At 51.4% G+C, this 22,657-nt stretch overlaps 1 protein-coding gene across 1 annotated transcript in view; it reads left to right on the plus strand.

Moving 5' to 3' along the window:
* Window positions 1-5,221: 5,221 nt before the first annotated feature.
* Window positions 5,222-22,657, plus strand: part of ARID1A (AT-rich interaction domain 1A) — a 61,259-nt gene continuing 43,823 nt past the window's right edge. The window contains exon 1 of the mRNA XM_075437772.1: window positions 5,222-6,367. Coding sequence (XP_075293887.1) covers window positions 5,222-6,367 — 1,146 coding nt within the window. The remainder of the gene's footprint in view (window positions 6,368-22,657) is intronic.

Consider the following 22,657-nt stretch of genomic DNA (forward strand, 5'->3'; position numbering starts at 1 on the left):
AGGGGTGTTTTTCGACACTCCGCTGAAAAGAGCAGCGGGGGGGGGGCGGGGCAGCTCGCCGGGGCCGGCAGCCTTCCCCCCCCCCCCCCCGGCACCGCCGGCTCCCGAGTGCTCCGAGCAGAATAGTTTTGCTTCAGTGGGAAAATCCAGGCCCGGAGTTGAGGTCTTTTCGCAGCTTTAAAAGCCCTTTTTTTTTTTTTTCTCATTAACTCTTGCGAGTGGGGTTTGCAGTGGAGCGCGGCCCCCCGACAGGTCCCAAATCGGGTGGGATTCGGTGGGAAATCAGACGGCTGGCTCCTGATCCAGTGCAGGGGATTTTTTAGCAGCTCCGCTCCGCGTTTTGGTTGATTTTTGTTTTTCGCTTTTTTTTTTTTTTTTTTTTTTTAAGTAGATTTACTCTTCCTCCTCCCCGCGCTGAGCAGCAGAGCTGGTGGCCGAGGCGGCCGTGGAGCCCGGCGCTGTGTCAAATAAACGTGGTGTGTGCTCTTTCCACGCACTTTACTCCTGTTTTCCTCCCCGAGCTGCCCCCTTTCCCACCATCCGTCAGCTTTCTCTACAATTACTAAATTCCAGCTCCGGCCTTGTTGACGGGGGGAGAGCCGCTCTCCTCGACCAACCCCGAATCCCCGCGCAAGTGCCCCCAGACCCCGCTCCTCGCCCACTTACACCACGGGGGGGGGAGGGGGGGGCTGCACGGCCGCGGCCCTTCCCCTCCGTAAAGTCCGCTTCGCCTTTCGCTCCTCCTGGCGAGGGCTGCTGAAATCCTGCCTTCCCCCCCCCTTCCCCGGGCCGGGCCCTTTCCTCCCTCAACACGCAGCCAAAGTTTTGCAGCTCCCCGTCAAGTGTTCGCAGCCGGGGGCTGGGGGGGGCTCGGCCCCTGCCCCGGGTGACCCTTGGTGCTCGCTGGGTGGGAAGCAGGGGACTCCCATGTCAGAGCCACCCCTGCCTTTGAGCTGTGCTGCTGCGCTGGGCGAACTGGCGGAGTTCCCTTCTGCTGAAAGTCCGGCTCTCGCTGCCTGCCCTGGGCCATTGTGTCCGTGCCGGAAAGCCAGATTCTACAAGATCGTGACTTTTTTTTTTTGTTAATAAGCATTGTCTCGCACAATGCCCAGCACATGAGCCCCTCGCAGCAAACAAAAAATTCAAATAATATTAATCTTGGTGGTTGTGAAGCTGCAATGAGAGCGCGTAACCTAGATATGACAGCAGCTAAAATAGTGGAAGGAATGGGCTGGGCAAACAGAAACATATTTACAGGAAATGTAATTTTCTTTAGCAAAACTCCTCTCAGATAAGCTGAGGTACAGTAGATAACCTTTCCTTACTCCATTCCGTATTTTGCAGCGTGCTCCATGAATTATAATAGATGGGTCTCTTGTTCTCGGGTCCAGTCTGCATATCTCAGCATACTGTGCCGTTCGGTAAAATGGAAGAGCATCCTTCTTCACCCAACTACATTAATCGCTTCTCAGCTCGTTTCGCTCTCGCTTAGTTGTGCTGGTTAAATACTTTATTGCAGAAACTCTACCCAATTCCCGAAGCAATAATCCAGTCCGCGTTTGTGGCAATTTGAAAGGCTGGGGATAATGATAACTTGTGTGTGCGCGAGCGTGAGGGAGCGCGGCTGACTTTAGTCCGGTTTCCATGTCAACGATTCAGTCCATATTTGCCATCACACAGTTGGCAGAACCTTTTTTTTTTTTTTTCGGGGCGGGGGGAGACACTACTCCTGTTTCTAGTGCTCTAATCTAGACCAGGTTTCCTAAACTGCCCTAGTGTTGGGTTAAATGGCATGGCCACCTTCATGAAGGAGACTTGCACTCAGGAGGAGCCAGCCCGGCGCTGGTGGCCTGCGGGGCCCATGTGAGCGCACCGAGCTGGCTCCCCAGCCTATCTGAGCAGCCAGGGGCTGAGCCTGTCGCGGAGGAAAGCGTGCTCAGCACTTAGGGAGATGGGGGAGAGCGGACGGCTGCGTGCCGCTCGGCAGGGATCGCTCCGGCTGAGAAAAGAGTGTTGATGCGTTGCAATGAAAAGTCTCGTCCAGTTCTGTGGAGCTGCAAAGATGGTAGTTACAGCACGGCGTGACGTGACTGGCGGGAGGATATTCAGCTATTAGGTGGAAATGTTGTTAAGAACTGTACTGTCATCTGCTTCCCAAACCCCATAGCTGGAATTTCATCGGTTCCCTTAGTATTTAGTAAAGTGCCAGGCCCTCATTGATGAGGCGTATTCCAAAATCTGCTTCAGCTTTCACAAACATTTGGTAAAGTGAGTGTCTCCTTATTGTGTGGGCGGCTGGGGAATCCAGTCTGCTTTTCACATTACAGTCAACACCAGGTTTCGTAGTCTGCCATAGGGCTCTTTGAAGAAGATTCCAAAAGACTGACACACGTGGAGAGGTTGCGAGCATGGAGTCCTCATCTGGATGCACCTGAGCTGCAACTTCAGCTCCTGAACTGTAGTCGTTAAACTTTTGGTGGTGCTCGGTTAGATGGCGGGGCTTTGCTTGCTGAAGTAGGCTGTAGCTTTGGAGTTGGGGAGATGGCTGCTCAAGGCAGGTTTGGGATTAAATGGCAGAATTCTTTTCAGTTTTGTGGGGTTTTTTTTAAGTTTAGTGTAAATGAAACATCTGAAGAAGAGTATTTTGGTGCTGTGGTGCACTATAGCCCACCAAAGATATTGATAAAGCCACTGGGCCTCACCTGGGAGAGTCTGGCCTGACGTGTTGAAGGAGTTTTTCCCTCTGCTGCTTTGTCTTTCTAGAACCCAGGGTTTGATCAAACAACAGAGGCTCCTCTGAAGAGAGCACGTAGATCAACTTTTTGTTCTAGCATGTTCCACAGTTTCCAGACTCTTCTGAAGAAGAGTATTTTGCTCCTCTGTGGCCCACACAGATCTCGGTAAAGCCACAGAGCCTCCTGTGTGAGATTCTAGCACCGTACCGGGGCTCCAACCTTCATGAAGTCCTTGAGTACTATCACAATACTGATTTATTACCATTTTATGGTGTGTGTATATATATATTTATAATCATTTATCACCCTTTTGTTTCTAGTAGTTTATTTACAGCTGTGGAGAAAGACCGACTGACCAGTTTGCTGAGGTGGAATCTGCTCTGCGTTGCACAGCCGACTGTAAAGACAGTAAAATGGCAAAGCTGTCTTTGTTCGGGAGCCTGCAGGGCAGTTTATTGCTCTAGAATACATTTTAAATTTTGCTATTTATTGCCCTGTCCCGCCTCCCCTCCCACTTCCCAGCTTTGGAATAAACCACTTTGTTCCACCACCTGCATTCTAGATGATATTTTATATTATAAGTTTTATAATGAGTGTGAGGGTTGAGTTGACAGCAGTAGACACCGAAATCTTCAGTTCATCCATCACAGGCACACAGCGCTGGCAGTGATTCAGTCCTGCTACGCGTTGCCTTGCCTCTTGCTCTGGACTCCAGTTTCCCCACTGTCGTCAGGGTTGTTAAAATGGGGTTTCTGCTGGTTGTGAGACTCAGGCCGAGCCTGGTGCTTCTTTCACTGTGCAGCTGGTAATCGGGGCGACTTCTGCCCTGGTTTGTTTTGAGGCGATGTTCTAAAATGGCAGCCTCAGACCTCGGAAGTGTCTTTTGACTCTCCGCCCATTTTTTTCTGATGTTTTCTCTCTCCTTGAAATTGTATTTACTTAAACTTCACTTTTCCAACTACTTCTGTATTCCGGAGAAGACACCTGCCCAGATTCGGTCCATGGGCCCCAAATCTAAACCGCACCAAAACCGCCATTTTTACTGTCCTAATTTCCGAGAGTTTGGTTTTCATAATCCAAATAACTCGTCTTTTTGTATCTTCCATGCTCTCCTGCAGACCCGTACCGTTTGAAGTTAAACACGCAGCTACAGAACCTGCTGGCGTAGGACAGGCCCCATCCGGGCTGGAGTTCCAGGTGCGTTTCCCTCCTCCCGCCACCTGCTCTGGGAATGACTGTGGGGATGGAGGAGGTGGGAACCCGGCTCTGAAGCGGTTGCAGAAGAGCACGGCCCAGTTCTTGGTTCACCTCTTGACAGCCAGGGAGCTTCAGCACCGCGTCGCCCTTTGCGATTGCCAGAGCATCCCGTCCCGTTGCTCAACGTGTTGTGTCTAGACACGTCGGGGTGGTTTGGGTTCTCCCCATCCAGCCGCCCCGAGGGAGCTCCTGGTTCCGCGCCCACCGCCCTTGGCTTCGGCCGGAGCGGCAACCGGGCTGCCTTGGACGTCCGTGGGCGCAGCTATAGCTCTGGCGCGCCGCCAATGCCTTCTCCAGAGGGACGCGGCCAGCGGAGAGGAAATGACAACCGCTAAGAGTTCGAACGGGCTAATTCTAAATGGAATTTCTAGGGACAAAGAAGAGGCGCTTCGTTAACCGTCTCCCCCGCTGAAGCCCCAGAACCGGCCGCCGCTCTCCCGCAGGACTCCCGCTGCAGGCTGTCGCCTCGCCACCCGCCCAAGCGCCCCGGACAAGGTAAGCCAAGGCCGCCCGCTCCGCCGCCGCCGGTCCCTCGGGCTCCCGGTCCCGGCCCGCTGCCCCCCGGGCCCGGCGCCGGGGCTCGGCTCCGCGGATCCGCCGCGGGTTTTGCGTGCGGCAGCCTCCGCCGCGCCGAGCCGCCAGAGGCCGGGGCCGGCCCGCTCCTCCTTTGTGAAGGGGGGGGGAGGCTCCCGTCCGGGCCGCGCACGGCTCCGCTCCGGGTTTGGCAGGCGGCCGCGGCGCTGGGTAAAATGGCAGTGCTGAGCCTCGTGTCGGAGTGAGCCCCGCTCGGCGGAGCAGAGTCGGGAGCTGCCGCGCGGCTCGCCCAGCCCGGCCCGGCTCCGGGGGACGGCGCCCGCCCGCCCGCCGTGTCCCCCCTCCCTCCCTCCCGCCTCTCCCGCACCGGGAGCCCCGTCCCGGGTCCCCCCCCCCCCCCCCCCCTCCTCCTCCTTCCCCCCCACTCCCTCCTCCTCCCCTTTCTCCGCCGGCTGCAACCGAGGAGGTACAGCGGGGCCAGGCCCCGGGAAGCCCAGCCCAGCGGAGCCCTCCCCGCCTCGCCAACCAGGCCGGGGGGGAATGAGCCCCCGCTGCCCTGAAGAGCCCGCCGCCGCCTGAGCGGGGAGCAGCAGAGCAGCGAGGCCTCACGCCGGCCGGCCAGGCAGGGAGCAGCTCGGGGGGGACCGGTCCGGGGGGGGGGGGGGGGCGGCTGGGGTGGGGAGGGGGGGGGGATCATGGCTGCTCAGGTCGCCCCCGCCGCCGCCAGCAGCCTGGGCGCCCCGGCTCCATCCGAGCTGAAGAAAGCGGAGGCGCAGCAGCGGGATTGTCCCCCGGAGGAGGCGGGGGGTGAGGCGGCGGCGGAGCGCGGCGGCGAGAAGCAGGCGGAGAGCGAGGGCCCCGCGGGGAAGGAGCTGCAGGACGGGGCCGAGAGCAACGGAGGGGGCGCAGGGGCCGAGTCCGACCTGAAGAGCTCGAACGGGAACCCGGGCCCCAGGCCCGCCGCTGCCGCCGCCACCCTGAACAATACCGTCCCGGAGCCGCCCGGTGGCGGCGGCAGCAGCGACGGGGTGGGGGCGCCGCAGCAGCAGCAGCCGCCGCCGCCGCAGCAGCCTCCCCCTTCCCACCCGGCCGCCTTGCCCCCGCCGGCCTACGGCTTCGGGCAGCCCTACGGCCGGGGCGCCCAGGCTGCTGCCGCCGCCGCCGCTGCGGCCGCCGCCGCCGCTGCCTTCCACCAACATGGCGGACAACAAAGCCCTGGCATGGCAGCGCTGCAGAGCGGGGGCCTGGAGCAGTCCTACCCGGGGCCGGCGGGAGCCCCCGCGGGGCCGCCCCCTCCCCAGAACTCGCACGGCGGAGCCGAGCACGGCTTCCCCAACCACCAGTACAACTCCTACTACGCGGCCGGGGCCGCGCGCAGCGCCGGTTCCTACCCGCCTCCTCCCCAGGCCTACGCCCTGAGCTCCCCCCGGGGCAGCGCGCAGAGCTCCGCTCCCGCGGCCGCCGGCGCCAAGTCCCCCGCCGCCGCCGCCTTCCAGCAGCAGCGCTTCGGGGTCATGGGGCCCTCGGCCGCCGGCGGCGCAGGAGGAGGGGGCGCCACCCCGCAGCCCACCGCCACCCCCACCCTCAACCAGCTCCTCACCTCCCCCAGCTCCGCCCGCGGCTACCAGGGCTACCCCGGGGCCGACTATAGCGGCGGGCCGCAGGACGGGGGAGCCGCCGCCAAGGGCCCGGCCGCAGCGGAGATGGTCTCGCAGTACGGCGGGGGCAACAGCCAGGGCTGGGCCGCGGCGGCCGGCGGGGCCCCGCCGAGGAGCCACCACGCGCCCATGAGCCCCGGGAGCAGCGGCGGCGGTGGACAGACCCTCGGCAGGAGCCAGCAGGTAACGGCGGGGCCGCGTGGAGGGGGGGGGGGGGACGGGACGGGACATGGGACCGGGCCGGGGGCGGCGGGGGATGGGGGGCCCGGGTGTGGGGGGGGTTGGGGGGTGGGGGTGGGGGTGCCGGCCCCTCTCCCGCGGGTTCCCCCCGCCGGGCCGGCGCTGCCGGGGAGCTGCCATTGTCTGTGCCTGCTCGCTTGCTCTAAAATGGCTGCCTCGCCGCCTTCCCTTCCTCCCTCCCCAAGCCTTTGTGCGAGGCTCCCGGCCGGCCCCTCGCCGTCCTCCCCGCGCTCCCGGCCCGCTCCGGGGGCTCCGGCGGGGCAGCGGACCGGCCCGTCCCTGGCCGAGGGCGGCGAGGGGCCGGCGGGGCCGGGCGCGGGGGGCCGGGGGGCTGCGGGCGGGCGCGCCCGGGGCAGCGCGTGGTCCCGGCAGCGCCGTCGCTATCCGCCCCGCTCCCGCCCCGCTCCCACCCGGCCCCGAGGGGAATGCGGGGAGGGGGGGGGGGGGGTGTCCCGCACCCCTCGGCAGGGAGCGGCGAGTTCGGCCTGGCCGGTCGGGGCCATCTTCCCCGGCGGGCCGGCGGCCGGGGCCTGCGGGCGGGAGCGCTGGCGAACCAGCTGGGCGATGGGAGCAGCGAGTGCAGATCGCTTTGGTTTGGGATTTGAATTATGGAGGTAAAATCCTTCTGTCAAAGCCAGGAGACAGTTGGTCTTAGGTTGACATCCTATCTGTGATCTGATTGGCTCCCCATCTCCTGCTCTTGGCCATTTATAATTGCCTCTGATGTAATGGTACAACAATCCTGATGAGCTCATAAACTTTTACACTCGGCTTTTCTGCCAGCCCCCGGACCCGCCGCCGCTCCGCTCGCCGCCTCGGCCCCCCGCCTCGCCGGAACCGGCCGTGACCTTGAGGCGGTTGGGTGGCGGGACCCCAGCCCCGGCCGGCCCTGGCCGCGTCGCGCCTGAAACAAAAGAGGAGGCGATGGCAGTTTGTTTGTACCTTGGGTTTATTTTACTTGTGAGGTTTTATGCGGCCTGGCATAGAGTCCGCCTTGTCGCAACAGTGGCGGGGCTGCTCCGCACAATGGGCTTGCTGTTTGTTTTGGTTATGTGACTTTCCCTTTGGTACAAATGATTTCTTTGATGGATGTGAGGATGCGTTTGTTCCTGGCTAATTTTGGCCCTTTTCAAAACGGGGGCTGTTTGGATTCTTTATTAGATGGAGAATGTGGGGGGTTCTGGGGTCCGTTACAGCCTTAAGAAGGAAAAAAACCCCAAACAACAAAACAATCGAACCCAAACTTGTGGCCAAAGCACCGAAAATGGTGAATTACCAATTTACGTTCAAAAGAGCTTCAGTACGGGACAGGCCTGAGCCTCTAGCTGTGTCTTAGGGTGCATTTTGACTGACTTTGAGTAAGCACTGCTGTTCTCCTTCCCCCGTGGGTGAGGGGACATCTTACAGACGTGCAGATGCTGCTCGTGGTCAGGCTCAACAGTGTCACAGCTCTTTGCTTTCCAGAGGAGTGCAAATAGGAAGAATGAGCCCGAGAATTAAATTTGTTGTTTTATATGTAGAATTACCTGTTTGCTGGAAATACGGATGCAGAGGGGAAAACTGTAGAGCGTATACATCAGACATTTTAGATACAGGGAAAAGAGGTGCTGGTGTCTAATATTTGGAAACCTTGGGTAAAACCAGGTTGCTTTTTGTGTTCAGACGCGCATCTCCAAGGCCTGTCGTGGCCTCATGCGGGACTGACAGAATTCCCTTTTCATGCCGTGTACTTTGCTCTAACTTCAGGCCGCGGGTCAGAGACATTTGATGCTGCGTAGTGTGACATGCAGCCTCCAGAGCTTCCCTTCTTGCTCAGTACTTCTCTGGTGTCGATCTGAAAACTGCTTAATTTTTGTTCCTTGATTACCAAAGGCGATGTCTCCTTCAGCGTCTTGAATTACTTAATTGTCTTTTCTGTCAGATTGAAATAACGCTCTCTGAGAGAGTGGATCTTATCTCTGCTGTGGCCATCAAACTGGCCAGCGGTAACCGGTAGCGAGTATTTGATTATTATCCGTGAAGATTTCAGCTCTGCAGGCGTATGTTCGTGTGTACTTGCAATACGTTCGGAAAAATGTCGTGATGCGAGGGTGTTTACTTGAGGGTGCTTTTTGTATCCTGAAAAATTTCAATTTAGATAAAATGTGTGCGAAAATATGGTGTCAGATTGAACTTTCCAAGCAGGTATTTTACTACAGCACGTCTTATGAAAGTATACTTCTGTCAATATTCTGATAGGAATTTGTAAAATAAGCTTATTTTGTCTTGGAAAATGAATTTAACTTGATTCCATGAGCTGCTGATATATAGTGTATTAATAATATCAGAGTAACTAGTCTCATCAACTGGGATTATTAATAAATAGTTGTTCTGAGAATTAGTTGAACTTCAATTAGTACAAATAGTGTATATAAAAAGTAAACCAACAACCCCCCCATCCCGAAAACCAAACCACCACCCCCCCCAAATCCTTTTTGTGCCAAGGATTATTGAACTCAAACTGACAATTCCTTTTTTTTAACCTGCTGGAAAGAGAAAAGAACGGACTCATCTAGCGTGATGAAAAAAGCTTCCACGTGTCATCTGCGCTGCCCACAATAGATGGTTGATTAATAACAATACTCCAGTCCGAAACGGCAGCCTCCTTTCGCTCTGTATTCTGTTAAAATCCCTGGGTTGGGAGAACTGAAAGCCTTGTGTCTTTTCTTTGTCTTGTGCAGTGGTGAGCAGAGTGGGTACTTACCACCTAACTTCTGAGAAGCTCTGGGAGAGCGAGAGGAGAATGTGATTCATCTGACCAAACACTAGAAACATCTCTTGGTGGAGGCTTGGAGAAGATGATGTGGGAAGACCGTGGGGTTCCTCCGCTCGGGAATCCTTGGGATAGTGAACCTGAGGTCTTGGGGACAGGAACCAGGATGATGCAGAAAGAGAAGTGCCTTCAATTCTCAGCCCTTCTTAGGATTTATGAATGATGCCATAGTTTCGTCACGTTGCTCATCAAGAAAGGCAAAGTGATTTCTGGTGTGAAAGTTGTTTTGGTGGAATATTTCCTGTAATAAAACGAGAGCGTAGTCGCTTGCGCAGAGGTGGGCTCCTGTCCATCGCCCTCACGGGCACCTCTGCTCGCTGGCCGCTCACAGGGACACGGTGCAGAGTGGGAGCCTCTGCCGTGCTCTGCGTTTGTCGGGACTGCGATAGAGAACTTTGCATTTTAAAATTTTTTTTTTCTGATGACCTTTATAGCTGGGAAATGCGGAGTAGGATCAAGAGATCAGAATGGCTCTTTTACAGTGTGTGGGATGAGAAATCTGTGGTTTTTCTGTGGGAATGACTTGTAAGAAACCAGGCCAGGGATCTTAGTTTTCAATTTTTCCATCTCTTTCATGTATTTGTTTCCACCCCCCTTTGCCTCGGAACATGTAGCCGTTCTTAATAATAACGCTGGCTTTCCCAGTGTCGTGGGACTGAAGGGAAACTGCTGGAGAGAAAAGGCTTCCCTCTCCCTTTAGTAGCTGGGCATTTCTCGAGGTACGCGCCTGTGCTACAGCCAGCGACGTCTCCTGTAACGGGAGATGTCTTTGGATCGCATTAATCATTGACGTGTTGGATAACCTCCCCATAGGTGCACTGACATCCCCAGGGCTCCGTTATGTGAAGGCAGTTTAAAAAAGCATATGTTAACAAAAAAATGCGTTTGGGCCTGTTGCCATAAGCAGCTATTTTTTGTTGACTTTGTTCGCAACTTTAGTAGCAAGTGAGGCATGAAAAATGTTGTTGAAAATATGTTTTTTAAACTAAATTGGCAACAAATGGCTCTGTGCTGCCAATGAGCTGTGATATCTTGGAATCGGAAATTGAGACCTGGCTGCTGTTGGCTTGTGTCGCCGGGTTTTTCCTTGCTTAGCATTGTAATGATAGCAGCCCGGGAGCTGCTCGCGAGGGGCGGTACGCACTAGAGCTTTCCCGCAAAAGGGAGAGTGGTTGGTACTTCTTTTTCTGGGCTAGAGTTCCTCTCCGAATGAGTGGTTTTAGGCCTTCTCTGCTTTAGAAAAAGTAGGAAAATTGTGCTGGTTTAGTTTTTATTGCTAAGATCTGATTAATTCTGGTGTGGACACTGAAGGTTTTGCTGGCTCACCTTTTCAAATAGTCTGAAGTAAACTAGGAGTTGCCTGTTTCTCTTAAAATCCCTTGTTTTCTGAAATACCGTCTTCCTGATGCTTGGTGGGGAGGTGGCCAGTGCTTCCAGGCAGGGTATGTGTAAGTTAGGATACAGGACAGTAAACCTCAGTTCTGACTCTCAGCTGGAGCAGATTTTTCCTGCCCTCACCACCACCAGTTTACTGGGAAACCTGGGGCAAACCACACGATTGCCCTGTCGTATTTTTTTTCCTCAGTGAAATGAGGCTAGCGAGGCTTGCCTCCCTGTCTTTTACTGAGTACAAATCCAATGCTCTGGCAATCCTTATTTATTACCTGGGCTAGGGGAGGGTGTCTACACACGGTGTCTCTTGTAGTCAGGTTGTTGGTTGTGAGACAGAAGTGTGATTTCTGGAAGGTAGTCTGTTTGACTTTCAGGCCTTTCACTTTTTTTTTTCTTTTTGTGGCTAGAAATACTTACTTGTTTCCTAGAACTGTCCATGCAGTTAATTCCTTTTACCTGCTACAGCTTCAGTTTCCCAAAGCGACTGCTCGACAAACAGGTAGAACTTCTTCCCTGTTCTTAAACACTACTAGAAACTGGGGTTGGGGGAAGCGCGAGGATCAGATGTTCTGTTACGTACCCGTGTCTTCGTGTGCTCGTAAGCATGGTATCTTTATAACACTTTGTGTTTCTGCTGTGGTTTCACTGGAGAACGCTAGTCAGGAGTATTGCATGGGACCCTGCTAAGGCTCTTACATGAAGACCGTATTTAAAAAACCCGGCAGCTTTCCTTAGAGAGAAACTGATGTCTAAAATTAGGCTAAAGAGTGCAGCTGTTCGGTTTGTCTGCTACCTCATACGCGACTTTTCCACCATTTTTCTTCCTGCTCTTTTCAAAGGAACACCACCAACTTGGAAATCCAGTTTTTACCCTATGAATCTGAATCTATGATCTCTGTAATTAAAATATTAGAGGAGAAAGATGCCCTTTCCAGTTTTTACTCTGTGTATTTGAAATTCTTTGTCTAGTCAGTTTGATTTCTTTTTTGAATTGCAACTCCTGTGTGATGGATTGCTCTGGGGAAAAGCTCATCAGCATGCCATTGCCCGGTTCCTGCCAAGAATGTTTGAAACTCTCAAGTAGCAGCAGTAGCGGAGCAGAAACGGAATGCGGGCAGGCGTAATTGCGGGGCGGGGGGCGGGAAATGAAAAAGATAAGCTTGTCAGTATTGAGCATTGCTGTTAGGGCTACTTGCTTTTTCTTGTGGAGGGGTCTTCAAACCATCATCAGGGATGCAGAATAATACCTCCCCTTTTGTCTTGGTGGAAAAAACGAAGGAAGCTTTTCCTAGGAAAAAAAGTTTTTGAGGAGGAATCCTGCGAAAGTTTTTCTATCATGTGCTGATTTCGAGAAGTTCAGCCTTTAGTTTATCTGGAGGTTATGCATGTGCAGCGGTAAAACTATACGTCTGTTAGCCAGAGCCATAAATCTCCAGCTAGAAGTGAATGACAGGTGGGACTGGAGGAAAAAAGCAGTTTTCTTTGGCACGCTGGACCAAAGCTGAGGCGCATTCCGTCTGGGTCCCGCAGTCTGCCTGTTCCTGGATGACACGAGAGGAGTTGATGCCGTTTTGTTTTTCATTGGAGAGGCTGGAAAAGCAGAGAAGCGGGTTGCCAAAAGAGAGACCGTGGTGTACTTTCTATGGGCTCGAAGACCGAGCTGTATTTATAAATCAATTCCAGTAAAATTTCAGTCATTAACTTAATGTCATCTCTGCTCTATTGAGCGTATGCTTATCATTCCTAAGGCTGAAATTCTGTAGAAGCGAGGTTTCAGGCAGTCTGTTGTTTCACCCTGGTACATAGAGGAGGAACACAAGGTCTTAAGTTTTTACAGTGACTGTTTCTCAGCGGAAGCAGCCGAGATGCTGATGTGGGAACGCGCCAAGGTGAGGCATTAGGGCTGGGACAGGGCGGAGAGTGGAATATAGGTCTGCTGAGTCTCATCCTGTGCTGGAAGGGTGAGACCGTCTTTCCTCCCCAGTGTATGATTTTAGCCGAATAGCTTGTTAAGACCCTTTTAATGGAGTTCTGCGCTTAAAGCAGCAGCACCCAAGCCTGCCCTCAGAAGCTCGTAGAACGAAAGAAGCAGGGCTGGAACAGGAGGAGCTGCTTCTCTCAGGACTGAGCTCATGAACACATTTTACCAGTTCCTGTAGTGTCTTAATCAGATGATAATAGGTATTAACATATGGATGAGGGAGGGGTTCCCATTTCTTACTCTTCTGTGCACCTGCACTCCCAGTGTTATAGCTCAGCAGCTCGGTCGTGCAAGTTGAGCATTTCTGAAGTTTTTGGACTACATCGAGAAGAGCGTTTCCAGGTTTGCCACCGTGTTCTTTCTGGGTTATTTCTGAGTTTAAGTGACAGCTCAGTAAGTATTTACACAACATAGGCATGAGCTTTCTGTAGTGCAATGTAAAGGATGCTACGTAATGATAGACAAACTTAATAAAAGCTACTTCAGAATTTCTCAGCAAATAATTTTTTTGCTTTGTGTATTCAGAGTAAAATGATAACTGTAGCTAGAATCTAATTTCTAATCATGTTCGTTTTTATTTTGGGGGGAGAAAAAGGGGCATAAGTAGGTAGGAGCAAATAAAGAAGCAGATCGATTCTTTACCACAAGTGTTCACAGAATGAAATTTCTTCATGGGAGGGTGAGAGGGTGAAGATGGAGAGTGTGTGTGTGTTAATTCCTGTGAAATTCCCGTGAAAAATCAGTTTGTGTAAATAACTGAAAAAGCTACTGCTCTGTTACAGTTATTGGCATTTCATGCGATAACCAGCATGTCATTATTTCCTTAAGTTAGCAATAGTAATTGAAACTCTTTCAAGGACAAATTCAATTGCTACTAACTTTTTGTTTTCTTTTTTTTTGCCCCTTTTCTTCGACTTGAGTAACTTCTCCTCTCCCTTAATATTATGCCCAGACTGTCCCAAGAAGCTGCAAGTTAGACTTGGGGAGTAGTTTTTGGAGAAGCTGTGGGGGACCCTGACGTGACCAGTATCCCCTCTGCGTGGAGCAGACCCCGCTGCTCGCTCCTGCTGTGGGCTTGCCCTGTGTTTTGTGGGTGCGTTTGGCTGTGCAGTGATCCAGAGGGGACCGAAGAACACTTTTACGTGGTTGGTGGGATGTGACGGTGATGTCCTGGATGTGGTTGGGAGGAGAGAGCGTGTCGGTGGTCACTGCTGTCAGACCGTGGCCTGAGGTAGCCGTGGCTTTCCATCCTGAGAGAGTCTGCGACTCTTCTCAAAGAGAAATTCTTGAAGTTCGGAGGACTCTGGAATTTCCCTCTGGGGAGAATAACTGGGTTAAGTACTTTCCCCCCCTCCACTCACTTGTGAAATTTCATTCAGGTTTGACTAAGATAAACCCTAAAAATTACCATTTCCCTTCTGATGTCAGCACCGTTCTGGCACCCTGCCTGTGAATAACCGAACGGGATTGTTCTGAAACCCGCGCTCAGGCCACAGCCGCGGTGGCAGCTGCACCTCCGGGCGCCGTGGCGGGACACTGCTCTGCCCCGGCCGGGGCTGCGAGGTGGGGTGTGCTCAGCCCGGTGTGCAGCATGGCCAGCTCCAGCTGTCGGCAGCGGGTCTGTGCTTTCTTAATGCTGTGCTGAGAGCGGCCGTTTCAGCAGTGTGAATACGGTCTGAGAAGCACGAGGTGCAGAAGAGGGGAGGGTACCTGCTCTGAAAATGATGATTCTGTTTTGGGTTTGTGGCACTAAATTTGATCTTTTTCACAAGGAGAAGGTGCAGTGTAGTCAGTACAAAAGTCTTGCTGTTGGTTCATTGCCTGCATTGTCTTTGTAGGAGGCTGTGTTTTTCTTGTTGAACAGAGGTCTGGATCTGAATTCGAAAGGTCATCCAGCCTGCTGTCCTGCTTCGGGGCAGGATCAGCTATACCTGGGAACAGGGCAGACAGCGACGGATGCGATGGAGCTGCCTCAGTCTGTTTCAGAGCTTTGCTACCCTTGGCGTTGGACGCTAGGAAAAATACTCCAACTCAATTATCTTAATTGAGTATCTGTTGTCCTGGTCTCTCTAGGTGTGGAGAACAGAGGCAAAAGTGTATGGTATCCTGCTTTTCAATGTGTGGCTTTCTGCCTGTTCCCTATATCCTTGAGATAAACTCGTTAGTTATATTGCAAAATGTCTCCGTTTACTTCCAGATGACTGTGCTCGCTGAGGATTGCGCTGGAGGGATCGGACTGCCCTGCTTTGCCACCTGAACTTTTTCCAGCGTCCCGGAGCTGACCGGGCTCGCTCCGTACTTCTCTGTACGGGATCCTTCCTGTAGGCTTGTCTGGAGTTTCGTACTTCATAACAGTCTGGTGATGGATTTAAAGTCCAAATGACTGTAGGACTATGCACCCTGTACAAGTTTAGGAGGAGAATCTGGTATTCATTAACTGTATGTAAATAATTAAACCAGTGCCGGACTAGAGGTGGTCTTCCCTCAGACGTACTCCTTGCGAAATGATTTGAAGAAAAGTTCTTACCTCTGTGCAGATACATTGAAATGGTGGGAGTGCTGGAATTAGTTAAAATTTGATTTTTTGATTTTTTTTTCTTTAAATGAAGTGTATCTGACTTTGGAGCTGGCATTGCTAATCAAGGAAAAGGCTTCCCATTCAAGGCCAGTTTACTGAGCGTGATCATGTGTTCCCAGAAACTGCCTTTTTGTTGTGCTGTGGCTGCACGTGCTGTGTCGGTTGTCTGAGGAGGGCTGGAGTGCTGCCCTTTGGGCTGGGGTAGCTGCGTGGGCGGAGGGGTTATTCTTTAGTTAAAAAAAACAAACCCAACTCATTTGCTTACTGTTGGGTGGGGGCCTTGTGGTGCTTGCAGTGGTTCGGATCCCCTGGAAAGGATTCAGGGCAGCTGCTGCCTGGAACTTACTTGAACTTTTATTGTTTTTGAGTTGTGTGTGGATAATTGGACAGTACTGTGATAGGAGGCATTGAAGTATCAAAGTATCTCCTAGTCTTTCAGTTTGTCATGATATACCAGCGAGGCTAGTACGAGCAGTTCTCCGCGTCTCGGAAGCCTTTCCTTCCCTCTGCACCCTGCAGCTGGGTGCATGGGAGATCTTCAGAGTAGGTGCTCAAAGCCATCTCTCTCAAAATGAAGGTTCATGCTGTAACTACTGCATCGTACTTTCTGGACATGGGGTTACACCTGGAAGAGTTTTCCTTGGTTCCATGAAAAAGGATCTTGCTGGAAATGTTGTTTCCAGCTGCCTGCGGGCAGAACGTGGCTCCCTGGAATAGGGCGCGTTAGTGGGGAAGGGGCAGTCAGGTGATGGGTGTGCTGATCCTGGGTGAGGGTACTTAGTAGAAATGGCATAAAAAGCACTCTGGTTCAGCTCGTGCCTGGAGGAGAAGTGAAATGCCTGGCTATCTACCATCTCCTCTTGGATGTGCAGAAGAGACCGACAGACCTATCCCAAATTACCCTACCCTGCCTGTACTTTACAGATATTTCTAAAGCGCCTTCTCTGGCCTTCCTGTTCGGTTCACAAGGCATGATGGCGTTGCAAAAGCTTGTTTCCACATTAATTATGATTGATTACCTTGCAATCTAGGACAAGATTTCCTTTGAAAAGCTGTATGCGGATTTGGTGTCAGGAATTAAAATCAGATGAAGTGATTAGTGTTCTGTGAAATATCCCAGAGCAATTGAGTGTTCCAGCGATGGAGTGTTCCTCGGCTTTCAGCCGTGTTTTGGCCCTTAACCCTTGCCTCCCTTCTCCTTCTCAGGAGCAAGGTGCTAAATCTGCACGCTCAGGTGAATAACTCATTAGGCGTATTGTATCAGGAGATCGTGGTATAATTTGCTGCTGAGCTTCAGAGTGTAGATTTAGTGGCTTTAATGACGAATGCAGAGTGTGTTGAAAGTGCACTGTGTCAAGGCAACAGTGATACTTGTACTGAATGGTGAACATGCTTTAAGGTTAGCTTTAAATCTGATCGCTCTGTAAATGGCAATAAACTGTTCAGAGTTGTCACTGCTGTCAAGGCACAGTCATGTCTCATCTTCCTTTGCTCATATGAGTTGTCTTACAGTTTCTTGTTATACCTGTTCCTGAAACCAGTGAAGACTTTGCAGCGTTGGCTGTTCCTCCTCCCCCCATGGCATTGGCACAGTTGTGAATTTTTTGTATCTTCTCACCAGCTGCCAGTGCACACTCCTTGCAACTTGCTAAGCAACTCCCCACGTTGTTCATTTTGCTTTAAAAGAAAGCCTCATTTTTCTGGACATAGATGAAATAAAAACCCAAGGACAGAAGCGAGCTTGGAGCGGTGGACCCAGGCCTCAAAAATCGCTATAACCAAGGGCTGGCGGGCATTCTTTTAAAATTATGATTATTTTTAAATAACAATGACCTTGTGTCACTGTGGGGCTAGGATTCGTGTTGAGCTTGCCAAGTGTAACGAACCTGAATCATGACAGCGCTGGCTTAATGAAGGCTCTAGTAGTGTGTCTTCACTGCTGGCTGGGAGCTGGCTTGGCTGCAGCTCCGAGTTTCTTGCCTACGTAGTCTTTTCATCTCCCCCAACCTCCTCCTCTCTTACCAATGCAGGTATGACAGCAGCTCTGCTTTCTGGATTCAAATAGATCATTTGGGTATAAATACTGGAGACTGGTTGTTGCTTGCTATAGAGTTGCCGGGTGCATCCTTGGTGAATGCAGATGGTAACTTGTCATTACTGCAATTCTAAATATTTTTGGTTTCATGGAACTGAAGAGGAATCTTGAAGGCTGAATTTTAAGGCTAAAATAAGAGGAGGCTCAATAAAATCCACAAAAATAGCATCTGAATTTGTCAGCTGCTGTAATGAGAAGGGAAAGAGCTTCTCTTCTTCCTATTAGCAAAACAAAGCTTTGTTACCTTGTATCGTGTTGGATCCCTCCTATAATACACTGCGGTGGGGTCGGGAGAGGTGGACGGGGGTTGAGGTGTGCTGAGGTGACATGAGGACTGACCCCAGTGCCATACAGAATGTGCTGTGAGCGTCAGCTGCAACTCTGTAGCTGAGGCATGTCTGAGATAACTCTTGAAGTAATGGGCAGATCACTACGGGCGCGCTCCTGGCTGGGAGAAGGGCGTGCTTGTGGGCGGTTACAGCCCGAGGATCCGCACTGCCCCATTGCAGAGCGGAGGTGATGTCCACCGCTGAACTGGGAGTGCGAACGCAGGGTCTGGGAGGCGAGGGTGATGGAGCTTGGAGTTTTGTGCTGACCAAAACTGAGATTGCCTGTCTCTTCCACAGATTCCTTCCGCAACTCGGATTTCTTGGCGTATTTTGATCTTCCTTTATGTTGCATTATCCACGCTTTTAAATAAAGTCAGGTATTCTGTGGAAGCGAGGGAGAGCCTGTGTAATTCTGAAACATGGCTTGTAGAAACTACAGGCCCTGACATGCAGCTCTTATTAAAGCTGGCAGCTGCTCTGGACAAGATGGAGCTCTGCATACTGAGCGGAGGTAGCGTCCGACAGCTGTACCTCTCTGTTACGGCGAGCGTGGCTGTGTCCTCCTCCATCTTAGCGCTGTGTTGTGGCAGGAGAGTTAGGGCTGTGGAGACCTGTGGTGTTTCAGAGTCCTGGCTGGATCTGGAGAAGGCTCTCGGGTGTCCCCTTACCAGCCTGGAGCGGTAGGAGGTCATGGGAATTTGTCTGTCCAGCTGAGTCTGTTCAGCCACCATTTATTCGGGTGTAAAGTAAGACAAATTTGCAAAGTGATGAGATATTCAAATACAGATTGAGCTTTCAGACAGACACAAGTGGGTGGAAACCTGCAATGCTGCATTTTACGGATGAAGAGCTAGCAAGAAGTTGTTTTTAGAAAGCTAGGAGACTCTGCTGGAGGTGCCTTATCAACTCTGGAGCGTGTACCAGGACCCGTCGGACTTCTGTGCAGGAAGGGCTTTTAGCGAATTGGTAAAACTAACTTTGTTCTGGAAGGTGAACTCTAGTGAGCCTCTTGCATTGGGTCTGCTTTCAGGCCTAAGGTTTTGGAAAACATCCACCGTGTTCAGCAGCGAAAGACATCTGTCTGCGAGATCAGCGTGGCTTGTTTTAAGGGAAACGGGGTACGGAGACTTAGCTGGGTGACTGGAGTTTGCCACAGGTTGCAGTGGTCTGAATGTATTTACAGGGCTACTGGAGCCCTTTCAGGTTTTCAGTGGTGCTCAGTGCAAATATTTTGTATCTCGCTAGCGATCTGGAGCAGCTGCTCTCTGGCTGATCAGAACTGGATCACTTTAGCAGTGGTGACGCTTTGTATAATTTTGCTCTTCCATCCTAGCCCTTCCTCCTCTTGCTTTTTTTTATGGCTTGCTCTTGGCCCGGGCCCATTTCTGTGGTACAACATGAGCTTGCTTGCTCCTTCTAGTGTGTAAGTAAGCCTGGAACGAAAATGTGGTAATGAGACACTTAACTGTCTTTTTGTTGACTTGCCTCCAGTTCATTAGAGCAGACGTAGGAGGTTGGCTAAACTTAAAGCCTGGTTTAATATTCAGGAAGGAAGTTTCTCTCCATCTTAAAAGGAACGCCACCTCATTACAACTGTCACATGTTCCTCGGGATCGTCTCCTGTGGAGCTGAGATGCAGTTTTCTTTACATCTTGGTGTTGCTTGGATTTTGGGAGGAGTCAACAGTGGCACTTTGGAAATCTTGGGGCGAGTGGGTTGAAGAGTGTGCTTCTAAAGTGAGATGAAGTCTGAAAGTGAAGGGACGGCTAGTTGTCTAATTGGATAGAAGGAAGTTATATTTTTGTCTTTAAGTTGAAATTCTTGGAGATGTGAGAGATCCCACTGCCCATCTTGAATAGTAAACTGTAATCTGACTTGGACTGCCTGTGACATCTGAAAATTTCACTAGTCTCCAGCTATTGCAAAAGAATCATAATCCCTTGTTAATTGTGACTGTGTTTAATTCGGTAAATAGCGTTTGTCAGAATCTTCCTGCCATGTTAAAAGAACCACGTAAGTAGTTGTGAGCTGCTGCTTCCACATCAGTGTCTGTTTGATAAAGGAGGAACCGACTGCCCAGCCAAGTCACCCAGTCTGGGCTGGGCTGTCAGACAGGGACAACGTGTGTTGTGAAGGGCCTGGGCTGTTCTCTTCGCTGCCTTTCAGAGCCCCTGCAAAGGTGTCAGGCTATGCTGTTTTGAAAGATCGTGGATGTTCGGTCACATCATTGGTGTTGTGCTGGCTAAAGGGAGGTGGAGGGAGAGAGAGATGAACCCTCTGGTGTTGCCCAGTTTTCAGGGGGTAGGGGATCGCTTGTGCTCTTTGCACAAGGATGCGCACCAAGCCCGCAGGCATGAGAGGTGTCCCCAAGGAACCTGCTGTCACCTTGCTTGTGCATCTCCGGAGGACAAGGGTGCTGCATGAGCCCGGCTGCGGGCGAGGTTTGGCCTAGTGCTAACTGTGCACAAAAGCAAAGCAGAGTTTCCCTTCTCCCAGGTCAGTCCACCTCAGAGTTTACAGTGTAAATCTTACTTCAGGTGCTTTTATACTTTTCACAAGTCCAGAAAAATGTCCTGCTAATGTGAGCATGCATCTGCCTGTGAGTAGATGCTGAAGATTGCAGAAAACCAGTTGTGTGTCATCTGTAGATATGATAGTGGTTGAAATACTGTATTGAGGGTCCTGAGAGACACCTAAATAATACGGTGTGACCATGTGTCAGAGAGAACAACTGACTGAAGAAAGGAACTGAAACCCAGAGCCTCGATAAGCTGGATTTGTGGAATTTGTTAAGGAGCGCTTAAAGTCAGGCTGGGAAGGAAAGATGAGATCGCCAAATGCACATTGTTTAAAACACAGGCAGGCTTGGCACCTTCCTGCCCTCCAGCTTTTAAAAAAGGAGAAAAGTCCTAGAACCCTGCTTGTGCTTGGGCACGAACGCCCTACTCCTGCCAAGTTATTTCCAGTGAGGCTTAGAGGTGGGGCTCTCATTTTACTTCCACGCCAGATCACCTTCTTCTGATCGACTACTTTCAGCGATAAAATGTTCCGCAATGATACATCCTGTAAGCAAAACTCTGGTCAGTTTTAATCAATTTGAAGAGTATTAGCAAGAGTGGTGCTTACGAAAGTCCTCTGAGATGTGTGGACTGGCCTCTTGCTGAGAAATGTTAATAGGGTAATTACTGAATTGTGTTTAGCCAGGGAGATACAGTTCACAGTATAGCTGCTTGGAGGAAACTTACTCATCTTTTTTCCACTGGTAAAATTTAGTATCCTGGATTTACAGAAAAGTTCCCCAAAGGAACTGGTGTAATAAGTGTATGATCAAGGAAAGGAGCAACATTTAACAGGACTGATTTTAAGTTTACAGGGGCTCCAAATTGTTAAAAGCAAGTGAAGTATTTAGAAAACATCCTGTTTTCCTTTTGTGTGTAGCATCGGTATCATTAGCTTATTCTGAGGTCTGTGTGTTAGGAGAAGATTAGAGGAATAGAAAGTGTCTTTGGTCAAACTCTGACCTACTGGAAAAAGTCGGAAGAAAATCCAGGCTCCCTCTGGTTGCAGAACTGAAACTATTGAGCAGAGGTCAGTTAGTTTAACACTTTGGAAACCAATAATTTAATCTGTATTGGCCATTGATAATGAAATTGTAATGATACACCAGCTCTCGGTTATGTGTTCAAATCTGAGTTAGATTCTGGGATTTGTGGGGGTGAGAGGGGGAGTTTTATTTTTCCCATAGCTTACATAAAAATAGATTTGTCCTGCAAGTTTCCAAAGGGTGAGTGTTTGTAACCCCGAAACCCTGTACGGTGTTCCAAAAGTCAAGTTTTGGTACCCCAGGCTTATGGATGCGAGGCAGAGCAACCCAGCCTGCGTCATTCCTGCCGTGCTTGTTCCCCAGGGTGGTGGGTACTGCCTGGAGGGGCAGGGAAAGTGACCGACGGGTGCCGAGCAGTGCCGGCGCAGGCTTGGCGTGTTGGCCTGCTGATGCTGAGGGGCTGCAGGAAGCTGGCGGATTTCTCAAGTTTAAAAAAGGGAGGGCAGAAGAAAAAAAGGAAGTGCACATTTCTGTGATGACGTTCTCGGTAAGACACGCCTGTCATTGGAACTGTCCTGATGAGATGCTGGATACACATCAGCATAGTGTTTACTGCGGGGTTTTCTGAGTGCTTTGTCTATTGGGGGTATCTTCATCTACCACAGGAGGACTTTTCTTTTTATCTTAACTTTAATTTCTCCTCATCCTCTTCCATCTCTCTTTAAAAGCAGACCACCATCGGAGGAGAGGCACTGGAGTATGACCCCGTGCACTGGCCCTTCAGAAGGCTATAAAAGGTAGCGAGTTCGGGCTGGAATATCGACCTTAGCACAGCCAGTTGCACCTTAAATAGATCAGATGAAAGCGTTCCCCACTGGAGGATGAACCGTGTTTGCTCGCGAATGAGGACGGTTGTTAGTTTGTGCTCGTTCCTCAGCTTGAACTCTCTCGACTGGTTTCGGAGGAATTGGAGTTGCTTGTGCGTGGAGTTTTAGGAGATATGGACAGGCATGAGAGTGTCTGAAGTGCAAACATGAGGCGTGAGAGTGACTGGCTGAAGGGAGGGTTTGCTGAAGCACCTTGTGTTGCCTGCTGGGTGTTCTATTCCGTCCTGGTAGTTCCGATTCCGCAGTGACATCACGGCGTTGCCATGTTTGGATGACGTCGCAAGGCAGTAGCTCTCTGCTTGCGTCAGTCTCTCGGTTGGTGCGAACTATCACGGCCTGGCTGGTTTTGGTGGGTCTGTGAGTCTTCGTGCCAGCTTGGGGCAATCCCTCTTGTGTGTGTCATGTTTGTAGCCCAGTACCTGCGCCGTACATGCAGCAACGATCACACCCTCATAACAGTGGTGAGTACACGGAAAGTTGGGGTTGCCTTGACCAAGGCCCTGGTGCCTGGATGCTGCAGGCAGCACAACTCTGGTAGTGCTCTTTGAACTTATAAATATGGCAGGGATTTAGTCTAGGGGAGGGCTGAGAGGGGGGAGGTCAAATCCCTCATCC

Source organism: Opisthocomus hoazin, chromosome 17 (genome assembly GCF_030867145.1).
Source record: "Opisthocomus hoazin isolate bOpiHoa1 chromosome 17, bOpiHoa1.hap1, whole genome shotgun sequence".
Taxonomy (NCBI): domain Eukaryota; kingdom Metazoa; phylum Chordata; class Aves; order Opisthocomiformes; family Opisthocomidae; genus Opisthocomus; species Opisthocomus hoazin.